Genomic DNA, 12,571 nt, shown 5'->3' with positions numbered 1-12,571 from the left:
ATAACATCCGTCCACGTTTCCTTATCTTTTGAGGGAACTCGTCACGATGAAAGCTCGGAACTCAAAGTCCCCCCCTTCAAAACATCTGACTCACCCTATAGTGCTGCTGTCCAGAGAGCCTGTGACATTGAGGCCGTAGCGGCGCTGCATGGCAGCGATAGCGGACTGCATGACTCGAGCAGAGCGCAGCACCGACATTCTGGGGTCTGCAGGAGGGAGGTAGCCGTACCTCTGGAGCCATGACTGCAGACAAAAGAGAGGGAGGGAAGGGTGAGTATTTACAGGGAAGGGGTTCCAGGTGACACGCTAACGTCTATGCAACTGTACACTGAGGGTTCAGGGAGTTGCCTTATTCCCTGTTCTATATGACCTAGAACACTATTAAATCACCATCAAGATACAACTTAACTACAGAAACATAAGTAAGAAAAAGATCAGCAAATGGATCTAAAGGCATTTTTCCAGTAAGAAACCTCCATACAATGTTATAGAGCAAAATGTCGCTTGTTATCTTGTCATTTGGCTTGTCGGGGACAGGCTTTTGGTGTAATAGAGCTTTCTGTGTCTCTATAAAATCCTGCTGGAGGGAATCACAGCTCAGATCTTTGGACCGGGGCGAAGATGAGGGATCGGCTGGGCTCCCCACGGAAGAGGCTTTAGGGATTTGGATAGTCCCAGCCTCTCTGTACCCTCTCAGTCTTCATCATAAAGACGACGAACGGACTCCGCCAACTGCTGCATTTAGCAACACAAAGCCAACTGACCAAAAGAAAATTCAACCAATAAAAAAGAAAAACAGATTGTACTGTGTCGAGAGACAACCCAAAGACGCAATGAGCTGTCTTTGAGAGACTCGGCATCACCACGCCGCGAAACCTGAGCGCTATCCTCGTACACGATGTCGCCGAGCTGCTTCAGTCGTTCTGGAGGCCTGCTGCCCAGGATAGCATACACACTGAGAAGGTGTGTGGGGGGGTGGGGTTGGCACGCATGGTGCGAGAGCAGGCAAGGAGAATGCAATAAAAAGGCAAACCGTTCTACAACAATGGCACAAATGTGAGTGTGCAGCTTCTGTTGCGGAGAGCGGGCCTCACTTTGGGCTCCAGAGCTCTCCAGAAACTCAATGGAAGGCCCGTTTGTATCTTTTCACAGAGAGCTACAAACTGGGGCGAAAAAACAAGATGCCTGTTACAGTACGAGATGGAAATCTTTGTGATTTGTTTTTTTTGTTGTGGTTGCCTAAACGTGAAATAGAGCTTTGGGATGTTGATCAGCTAACTGGCAGTGTGTGCACATAGAGGAATGCCCAGAGGCCCGACCGCTGTGTGGATATGTGCACTACTGATTGTACAAAGCAGACCATAGCTCATCATCATAGCAAATGGATCTGTGGATGTTGAAAGCTCAATGCGGACAAACACCATGTGAGTAGAGCAGGGCAATGTCATTTCACATTTTAAATGTTGATAACTCCCAATATTTAAATGTTTTAAAACAAAATACCTTAATATTAATGTTAAATTCAACTCTAAAAAGAGTGTTATCATGATTGCTAAAACCAAGGAGGATCTAAATCTAAATCTTCCTTCATTTTGTTTTATGACAGGCCGAGAGCTAAATGTGGTAAAAAGTGTCTTTGTTTTAGTTTTTTTCTTTTTTATATGGACTCATGTGTCTGAAATAAAGTTGAATATAATAATGGAATGTGGGGATTGCTGGTGGAAGTTGGTAAAGGAATACTTTGACATTTTGGGGGGGGGGAAATGCATCCTTGGTTTTGACGCTTAGCTTAGCTTAGCATTAGGACTAGAAGCAGGGGGGAAAAATGGCTCTTGGCAAAGATAATTAACAAAAACAAAATAACGGCCCAACAACACTTCCAAAGCTCATATATTCACTTTATATCTCGTTTGTTTAATCTGGACAAAAGCCGAACTGTAAAAACAACACTTTGTGGTTTTATGGGAGGTGATGTGGCGGACTTTTACTTGGCCGGGTTTCGCTGTTCACTTAAATAGTCTCGGGAAATTCAATGACTTAACCGCAACACCTCTTTAAAGATCTGGGAAAGACTAAACGTAAGACACCTCATTTTATAGATCCCCCGGTTTCCTAATATAATCCTAGAAAGGAACTAACGTGTAACTGTGAATTCATTACGAAGCTTCCTGGAAAGGACTACGTGATGGTAATCACTATGGAGGAAATCTAGACGCCGTCTTTTAGTCAGTGCAACCTGAGCAGACTTTATACCAAATAATATTTTCCCTCAGAAAACTTCTTCAGAAATCATGACGGTGAATTATGAACCGATGCCGATATCTTAAACTACACCATCTTCAATCTTGTAATACAAACAGAAAGAAGCCCGGATGCACCGAAACACAAAACGCCTTTTCGTGCTGGCATTAAAGGGGATGAGCAGAGAGGAAGCTACAGTGTCTAAGCCAGACTTCATCTTTGTAGTTTATGTGATTGGCACACCGACAACTCCCTGATTCTCTGCCTCCCTACTTCCTGTCCCCTGAGGCCTGTAGGTAGAACCGTGCAGCGATGAACTCGCCGACTCTCGTCAGCGCGGCAGATGTCCAAACGTTACGTCACGGTTCACATTTCTTTGGTGTATGAGGTAAAATTCATAAAAACCGAAGGGGTTATGAAAGTGTAAACTGTGATTCAGTTTTGGGAAGCACGAACGATTGATTGATTGAACCGTGTTTCACCCCGCCGAGGCTGGTTTGTTTCGAGCTTCTCTTTTCTTCTCTCGCAGCGTTTCAGATCTTTCCCCGTTAAAATAGTACCACAGATACCAGCGTGCAAAGCTGAAAAGGGCATGTTTTAATCTCGCAGGAAGAAGTGAGTTGGATCGCGGAAAGGCACGCACACAAACTTAAATTAAAAGCTTTTGTAACGCAGCAAACATTACAGGTACAGAGAGAGAGAGAGAGAGTTATTGCCGACATTCAAATCTTACTTTTAACTCTGAAACTTTCAGAACTTGTGTTTATCCTCACAAATCTTCCGATTGTATCTGAAGGAACATTTACATTACATATTCTATATAGGCCTATAATAAAGCTTAATTCATTTAAATCTGGTATCACACATACACTTGTCTCCGTCATGTCTCTCCTGCAGTTCTTTGTCATCCTAACGTCTACTGCCCCCACTCTCGTCCTGTAATCATCCCCATCCCTCCCTCACATCTCCTCTGACATCGGAGGGTTTGTCATTGCGACCACGTTCGGCTTTGTCCTCCAACCACTGACTGCCCCAGTGAAATTTTCTGGTGAAAGAAGATATTGATGAAAACGTATACAGCTTAGACGTGGCACTGAACCAAAATCAAAACGCTGTGAGGTTGTTTTTTCCCCTCTTTGCAGTCTCAGAATGCTGCACATCTGGTAGATTGTGCCGGTGGAGAAGCACTGTGATCAACACGAGCTTCAGTACATCAGGTGGGTTTTAAAAAGACTCTGACCACTTTATCCTGTGTGGGCGAAAACATCAAGGAACTGTCTAATAATTCAAAATTTATTTGCATTTACGACCTCAACATTGCTTTGTAGACACAAATGACTATGTTTACAGATACTTTTTATTTTTAGACGTTTTGCAACCCTGCTCAGAACATAAAAAAAAAAAAAAAGTGTGTATGAAATGTATTTGCAGTATGAGCTACACGGCTATCATGTAAATGAGCCGCAATGAAAAGCGAGACGGCGAGTTGTTTCGGCGGTATGTATTAAGTGAGGACAATGCAGCCATTATCAGACACAGAGGTGCATTAAAAAAAAGAGAGGCAGCCGAGATAGAGGGAGCTGGGACTGCTGTTAGATATGTCTATCACTCACACATCGACAGGATATTGGATGGTGTGTGTGTCTGAATGCAGGAGGTGGTGTGATGGAGAGACACGGAGCTTCTTTTTATACAGCAAGACAGCACAATAAATGAATATTTGTATGCAGAATTACAGATAAATGTCATAAATACTGTACAGGGGTGTCTTGAATGCACATGTTTATATGCATCGCTTCTTCCAGGATAGTCCCCCATCTTCTTCTTCTAATTCTAAAGAGACAAGAGTAGATCCTGGAAATGTGTTTTGCTGAATCACCACGGAGCTCTTTACTTCTTCCTCTACCTTTCACTCTGCTATCTGTCCTTATCTCAGCCTGTTTTCTTTCTTCCTCCTCCCCTCTTCTCTTTCTCATTGATCCACTCATTTGTCTTCGTGATCTATGGTTCCCGGTGTCCTGCCAATCTAAGACAGACCCCCCCCCCCTTATTCAATAAGTCAGAACGTCCTCCCCGTCGTCGCTCCGCAAATGGATAACGAGGGAGCTTGTGAGCGTAGACGAAGAAAGCTGAGCAATGGGAGCGTTGAAGGAATTTGATTATTGAGAGTGAAGATAAATCTGTTAGAGCAGCTACCAACAAAGAATAGCTGCACTGCAACACGAGGAGGGGGAAATGCATGAAGCTTTCCTGACATCTGATTAAACAAAATTTTTAAATGTTTGAGGTTTCAAAAAAACACTCACCCCCAACTCTCACCCACATCATGATGCAACTCTCGTCCAACCCGCCAAGTGGGAACACGTCATCAAACAAAAATAAGCCCCTCATGTGTAATGCAATAATTATGCTGTTAAAAACCGTCTCCAGAAATCGAGGCACTCTTGAAGTGGAAAGATAAGGAGTCCACCAGCATGCCCTGATGAAGGCTAAAATGTCTGAAACGCATCGGTGCCTATTTTTGGGTTTGCCACACTTGATTTCCCTCCACTTTGAAGTCGATTTCTCTCATGCTTCTGATGGCGGAGGAGCCCGGCCTCACCTCACCTCTTCGCACAGAGCATTTCCTTTTTTCACCTTTGTCACACAGCTTGTGGTTTATAATCCTGGCCAAAAAAAGGACACTCGAGTGCAGTTATACAACCACATCTGATAGAAAATGCACTGCGCTGGTTCTCTGAGGGATCTTATCAAGCCCCATGCGACCTTTCAGGTACAGAAAAGTCTCCAGCAGAGAGAACAAAACCACAATCGGACTCGGACCCTCCCCCCACGCTTCCAACACACAGACGCCACGCATCGGGAGAAAGAGATGGCAGAGAAGTGGAGTGAGTCAGAGGCCTCGCCCTCACACGGGCAGTGAGGTGAGGTGAGCGTGGAGCGCTCATGTCCCCGGGCCACCTCTGAACCAGCCGCCTACTACCTGGCCAGCAGAAGGCCGGGACAATTAGCCAATGGGCTCCATCAAGAAAAGGCCGACCTGGAAGGCGATGGGGTCGCTCCATTATAGATGAGACGCGCCTCAGGAAGCACCCGGTCGTGCGGTGTGTTTGGCGCCGATCAGCTGATCGGAGCTCGGCCCCCTCGGGTTACGGGGACAGCGTGTCGACTTGTGCGCGTGGGCATGAATTGTTTATGGCGAGTTGTGGCAGCTCAGGTTTAGTCAGACTTTTGACATTTAAAGTGACTTTTAAATGGGATTGACCACTTAAAGTGAAGCCATGTACAGAATGACAAAGTGACGTCAGGGGAGAGATCAGGTGATTAAGGCCTGAAAAATTTTACTTTGGGAACTGGCCGCTCTCCATGTCCTTTAATTCACTGGAATTAAGGTTTACGCGTCAATTTCTGACAGTCGCGTGTTATTTCATGAGTTGTCCTGCGCTACACACGCTGCAATACTGGAGGTAATTAGGCTCAGGACGTTCTATGAAATCACAGAATTACACTTGCTATCACAGCAGGTTCGTCACGCACCCTCAATGAGCTGCTCAGAGAGTAGAGTGTGTTTACAAGTCCGAGCTACTCAGAGAAGGTTTATAGGCAGAATGGGACGGAGGAGTCGAGCTGTACCTCGTGTATTCAAACAGCATCACTCACCTTGAGTACACACACTGTTCCTGCATGTTTGTAAGAGTTTATACCCATACTGCATATTATATGCACATACCGTCTGCAGCAGCAACATTAGTAATCCCATCATGCATCTGGTTTACAGCTTGGCCGTTTCAGCCTCTTTTGTCTCGGAATCTGTCGCAAAAGGTAACAGTGCTTATTAGTTTCCTAATGCTTGTGTAATTATCTTCAAACACCTTATATGGTATAATCAGACAGCCAATGAGTGCACGCTGTTCTGGATCTGGTTCTCGATACGCATTCTTTCATAATTCAGAAGATCCAACTGTCAAAACTGAGAATGGTAACTCCACACTCACAAACATCAAGGTGTGTCGCCTGACGTGACAGGCAGAGGGTATTGGCAGCCTTAAAATACCAGTGCGTGCCTCTGCTGTGGGCGAGTTGCTGTCAGTACTTTGCCCCAGAGCCCTCCTGGTTTTCAGTCTCCTCAGCTCATCAGTGAATGATTTAAACCCAGGGATGCTGAGTGAATACGATGAGCTCCCCACTAGGACAGAAACATCAGCAGCAGAGGACCTCGCCCCGAGTTCTTTTGACATTTCAATATCAGGCCGACCAAATATTAGCAACCTAAGAAAGTTGAAGAAGAAAGCACATTTTTGGAATCATACCAGTCTGATACTTATAAGGATCATAAGATAATTGTTTGTGTGTGTGTGGTACGCAGATCCATCTTCAGGGTTTACAGTGGTATTGTAAATCTCTCCGATTGTATGACATAAAACACGTCCCGTAACGGAGTCGAGACAGAGCGGCCGGAGCTCTGGGCACAGGTGACTCGTGGGAACAAGATCCCGTCCTCCTGGGGAAAGCCTGCCGCCGCCGACCGCCCTGAATTATTCATCGGTTACACGCAGAACCACTGGCGAGTGTGCCAGGGTTGTCAAGGCAACCAAAGCCCGTGCTGCCCACACCGGTAACCGCAAACCCACACACCCACGCACACACAAACACACACACACACACACATAATTTAACTGCTGCACTTGAATTCATACTGTACGATTTGCATTTGCAAAAGACTCAACATGACTTTTAATAACAATATCATCTGCACCTCGTGACCCCAAAGCAATGTGATTATTGCAGAGGTTGGAACCCCCACGGTGCACACACACACACACACACACGCTCTAAAGATACTTAATGCGCGCCATGTTCACCATCTCCGTGGCCCCATTAGGACAAAATGTCACAAAAATGTCACCCTAAAATGTCACAGTCTGATCATACATACTGATCACAATTGTCCCTCCTAAAGTGGATCGTCTTTTGAGGATTTGTCCAAAGCATTTTGATGACTTAAGATGTTGGGAAAATGACATTTAAAAAAAGCCCTCCATACGCCTGATTAATATTCAAGTTATGTTTATGTTGGGATGAACTGTGACCACATATTCACACATGCTGGTGTAAGATTATGTCACCGCGCACAGAAACAGACCGCAACAGTTGCCACAACACGCATCATTGTGCGGCGTAAAGAAGTACGCCCCCTCCCCTCGAGCATTTGTGTCAACAGCTTAATTGACAGCCCTACATGTGAAGCCCGATTGGCATCAACTAATGTTGCAGTTGTCAGACACATTAAAGATTTAACAGCTCAGTAAGCTGTGACCGAAGATACATCTCAAGCGAGAGAAAGACTGTGTTGACATGCAGGCAGAAAAGATTGGGAACACACAACAATAACAAGTGGCTGCTGAGGAGAATCAGACATGTGTGTGTGTGTGTGCCATTATGAATCATTTAGGTCAGTGCAGGTGTTGTGTATTGTGTAGAATTGGGTGAACAGGCTGACACAGACACCCCAGTGGCTCCGAAATCTGCTCCCTTACCAAAGCCAAATGACGTCAAGAATGCAGCGCGTGTGTGCGTGTGTGTGTAAATAACTGACTCATCACAACTAAAATGGATTCATTCTTCTTTGTGTCCAGCACATTTGATGGAAATCTGATCATAGATTTTTGAGATACCTCGTTGACAGACTGATGCAATCCTCGGTAGAGTTGATTATTACAACTGACAGTCTGCTGACTTTTGTCAAACCAGCCTTTATGAATTGATTCCTCCATCTGAGACAGGACGTCGACAGAGGGGAGAACTCCCTCTGTTGTACAGCAGATTATAAACCTGAGTGGCAGCCATAGTGGCGTTCAAACACTTAACGTGACTCGGAGCGAAGCACCGCACCTGATGCCTCTCTGTGAAACACCGGCGTTCAACCGAGGCAATAAGGTGCTTGTGAGGCTTTTGCTGCTTCCACGGTGTTCCTAGGGAAAGCTAAAAAAATCCATTATCACAAATCCCAACGGGATAAAGCGAGGGTAGACTACAGAGCACAGAAATAGCTGTGACTGATACAATGAGGATTTTATGTAACCAGACAAATTTCTTTGACATACATACAAAATCATTTTAAAAATTTATATAATCCCGTTTCACTGCGATGTTTTGCAAATTCCTCAAATTAACACATCGGTCACGTTGTGCCTGCGTTCAAAGCTTCGGGGGTAGCGTCGACCCGATGTTAAAGCAGCACAGGCGGGAGAGCTTCAGCGACGCTCTTGGCCTTTAAACCTGCTAAATGTGACGGTGCATCTTAAAGTGCCGCAAAGAGTTCACAACCATCACTTTAGACCAAAAAAAAGTGGGAGGGCGGTTAAAAACAGTTCGGGGCGGCGGTACGTTTGTGGCACCGAGCGACGACAACTCTTATGCAACATTCGATTCAAACACAGACACGAGAAAAAGAGATTAAAAACCCATTATCTCTCTATTAATTACTCCGTTATGTAAATGCTAATGATTAAAAATAACCCAAGAGAGCTAGACTGCTCGCAGAGCCCACCTACTGCATGTGGCCTTGCAGAGAAGGCATAGAAAGAATGACATATAAAATCAATGTGGATTGAACCAGAAAATAAAACTCACAAGGAGATGAAGGAGATGAACTCGTGGCTGTTGTTAATGGCATTGTCTAGTTTGCAGAGAAAATGACTTCTTGAGGGGAAGACAGTCGGATAAACTAAAGATGAGGAGCTCTCGGAAGGAAATTTCAGCAGTAAGCACACACGTAGAGTTAAATGTTACAAGTTCGTATTAATTGCAGTTTTATCAGCCGGTGACAGGCTGTATTTTCTGTAAAATGTAATCCAAAGCAAAGAAAATTGGAAGAAGGGAGAAAATTGGCAATTCAGCAAACTCGGCCATGAAGTCAAATCCAAGAAGTCAGCAATAAAGCCGCCATCCAAAACGTTTTCTCAAAAGACCGCAGTCTGACCGGCAATTATGGGAAAAAGGTTTTGGTGACCTCCCACCTCAGACCCACCTGTTATTTAGAGGAACTACTTTCTCCTCACCCTCTATGACCTGGTGGTGTGAGCGTACACACCAAGCTATCGGGAGGGGGGCGGGGTTAAAGGAAAAGTGCTGCTTGCTCTATACTTGCTTTTATACCCGAAAGCAAAGTGTTTTTTGGCTTTATGCACCAATAAGCACTGTACATCGCAACGAACGGGCTCCGCCCTCCAACGCTCTATCCAGTTCTTTTTATACATCCATGGCACACACACACGTACAGTCATAACAAGTCCGGTCAATGACTCCAATGAAACCCGTTCCACACCGTCCACAGTCTACGACATCACAGACATACAGAGGGGCACTAGTCGTCCCGATACTGACTGTGTGATGCCGTCTAACTGCATCATAATACCTGCTGGATTGGGCTTTTGAAGCCGGACATGGCAACAAAGCAGTGAGCAGTGAGCCACATTTTAGGCTAGAGCTTTGCCCTGCTTGAACTACCTTTTCGGGTCTGCTCTTTGCATTCTATTGCACTCAATTGATAGCCCACTGACGTCCAACTGGACATCCAGTTACTGCCCCCAGCACAGTCTCACTCAAGGTACCTTTGGCAACTTGATGCTCAAACTCTCACAGTTTCCTCAAGGGCATCTCAAAAGTTGTGGCTAACATGTTTGCGATAGCAGGCTTCAGAGTTCTCCCACCTCTGGGATACCCCAGACAATACAGTGGTTATATTAAGGGCCACAAATGGCTCGCATTACAGTCAAAAGCCCACTTCACACTAACTTGGAAGCTTTGAATTCATGTCAGGAAGCTAAAGACAGTGATCACAGATATGAAACTGCTGCGTTAGCGATAACAGGAGGCTGCCATCGACATACATTCAGAACTCATCTCAGAATGTTTTTACTTTTACACATGCAGATAAGTATTGACTGTTATTCTTACTTTTGCCATTGAAACGTTTCCTTTGTTCCCACGGGGCGAAGCACATTTAAAAAGCCACAGACAAGTAACCAACAATTAATCGCAAAGATCAAAGTGCCTCGACTGCAGTTAAGAGAACATTCACATGCAAGTATGACAAAGAAAGAGCTTGGAAAAGAAAGGGCGAGGTGTGAGGCCTGGAGGAGGATAATAACATGCAAGTCAAGGCGGAGGACGTGGGAGACGGGAATGTGAAGCCAAGTTGGGAACTTGAAATACATTACAAAACATGACGATGAAAACAACACTATCCGCCGTTGTGTCTTGCAACAAAGAACAAAGCTGGACGGTTGAGAAAAGCATGGGTTTTGACATCCGATTGGCCCAGAGAAAAAGGGTGTTTGGGTTACTTTCTGGGACAGCGGTCAACAAACTTAGCCCAGAATCAGATTGAACAACCGGAGTACAAAGAACAAAACCGTTTCACATCTCTCCAACAACGTCCTTCCCCTGTCTGTCATGTGAGCTCGGACATAACCTGTAGCATCTGGACTAAATCTGCTCCCTACGTGGCATGCCAAGCCTGCAAATCATGTGGATATAGGACTTGACCGACTGTCAGTGGACATGCCAGGATGTCCCCGCGTGGTGTCCCCCGCGTTTGTGCACACAGCCAAGTGTGAGAGACAGCGAGAGGGGTTGCCATGTTAACACTTCATGATAGGTGCATGCATCTAACTATGGCTAAACTGGGGGGGGGGATTTGCAAACCCAAATTACTCTCTTCACCCAGGGGAAGAAGAGCTTGTGTTAGTGCTGTGGAGTCTCGGGGAGAAAGAAAGACAAAAGACACATCTTCTAAAGGCTGGTTGAGTGTTAACGTTTATTGGCGTAACACTTGTAGCCTGAAGGCTTTTAACAATCCATTAAGTCGGGATATGAGATCAGAATGAAAGGATACCGTTCTCTCTCTCTCTCTCTCAGTTAGAATCTCCTCTGGCTGCCCACATTGTTGCCTGTGAACTAATAAGATCTCCTTCTAATGAACGGAGCCTCGGAGCATTTGCTGCTTTGGCAATAGTGATACTATCAGGATGCTCTAAAGTGAGGATTTTCATGTCTCAAGTCACTGGAACTCTAAAAACACAAAGGTTTGGCCATGAGCCCACTCTGAATATGTGCTTTGACTTCTTTCGGAAGATCTTAGGTAATTCAATATGTAAGTCAAATGACTACAAGTGTATGCAACCTTTATAAGGAGATAACAGTATTAGAGTTGACTCATTTTAAACTAATCTTGTGGCCTGTACTCTCTAATTGTACTACCATGAAATCAAACTATTTTGCTTGGTGACACTGCTTTCTCAGCTGAACTGTTAGCCCACTTTGAGAACGTGAACAAGCCCAAATAGGGAAACAAATAAGGGTTATTCAGCTGAGATACATATTTAAAGTGAAAATTCCCCTTTGAAAAAAAAAAAAGAAAAAAAAATCAAAAGTGGAGAACAGGACAACCCAGCTGGACACCTCACAAAGAGCCTGTTGTTGAAACATCAACACAGACTTAATGCATTATTCTCTTTGAAATAAGAGCTCAAACAATGCAGACTTCTAGGAGGAAAGCACATTACCTTTACGAAAAAAATGTTGTCGAGTCAACAAACAACGGTTCCGGTTCTTACCTCGACACTGAACGGCTGCTCCTCGCCGTTCACCGCGCATAAAATCCACAGCAACAACTGCAAGCATAGCGTCCCCATACAGCAGAGACATCTCCTATTGCGGACCGCCGATAAAACCATAGTGAACCCCGCTGCTGTCGCTTAATGTCTCTGTTCGGTTATATTTACAGTCTATACAAAACAAAGGGACTGCGGGGATAAATCCTACACGTTTAGCAGCGACATTGCCGATGTCTCGATGTTTCTCTTGCGGCGCCGAGAGCAGAGGAGGAGGAGAGGAGAGGAGAGGGAAAGGGGGGAGAAGCAGCGGATTCGTCGACCGCTCGCTTCGCTGCTTTCCGCCGCGGGCTTCGGCAGGAGTTTATCCCCCGGGGAAAGTCTCGCTGTCAACGCCTGTCCCGGTCTTGCAGTCCCCGGGTTAGTCCTCCGGTGCACCGGCCGTTGTTCCAAGCGGACGCGTCCAGCCCGTTTTCTGCACCGCGCGGCATAGCTGCCCGTTTTCAATCGTGTTTCCCACCGAATGCGCATGCGCGCGCTGCCACGAGCGCCCCCCCCCCCTTCCCCCCAACCCACTCCTCAGCTAAATTCTCTTATAAAAACAGACCATGCTCCCGACGGCTTTTGTTTGAAATGTCTTTCACAAGCTTCAGTGTCGCTGTTTCCTCTGTCAGGGCATTAAAACTCACATGTTCATGCAAATGGACACTAAA

General features: G+C 45.4%; 1 protein-coding gene across 2 annotated transcripts in view; it reads right to left on the bottom strand.

Annotated features, from left to right (window-relative positions):
- Nucleotides 1-12,358, bottom strand: part of mmp16a (matrix metallopeptidase 16a (membrane-inserted)) — a 62,305-nt gene extending 49,947 nt beyond the window's left edge. The window contains exons 1-2 of one of the 2 annotated variants that reach the window (XM_076087231.1): nt 11,862-12,358; nt 95-243 (exon numbers count right to left, since the gene is read on the bottom strand). In XM_076087231.1, coding sequence (XP_075943346.1) covers nt 95-243; nt 11,862-11,981 — 269 coding nt within the window. In that variant the 5' untranslated portion in view covers nt 11,982-12,358. Of the gene's footprint in view, nt 1-94; nt 244-11,861 lie in introns of those variants that run through there. The other variant, XM_076087268.1, reaches the window with a different exon arrangement.
- Nucleotides 12,359-12,571: the final 213 nt, after the last annotated feature.

Source organism: Anarhichas minor, unplaced genomic scaffold, assembly GCF_050575085.1.
Source record: "Anarhichas minor isolate MPS153535 unplaced genomic scaffold, ASM5057508v1 ptg000001l, whole genome shotgun sequence".
NCBI classification, from domain to species: Eukaryota; Metazoa; Chordata; class Actinopteri; order Perciformes; family Anarhichadidae; genus Anarhichas; species Anarhichas minor.
Note: the sequence above shows the minus strand (reverse complement) of the source record. Positions and strands in the feature narration are given on the sequence as shown.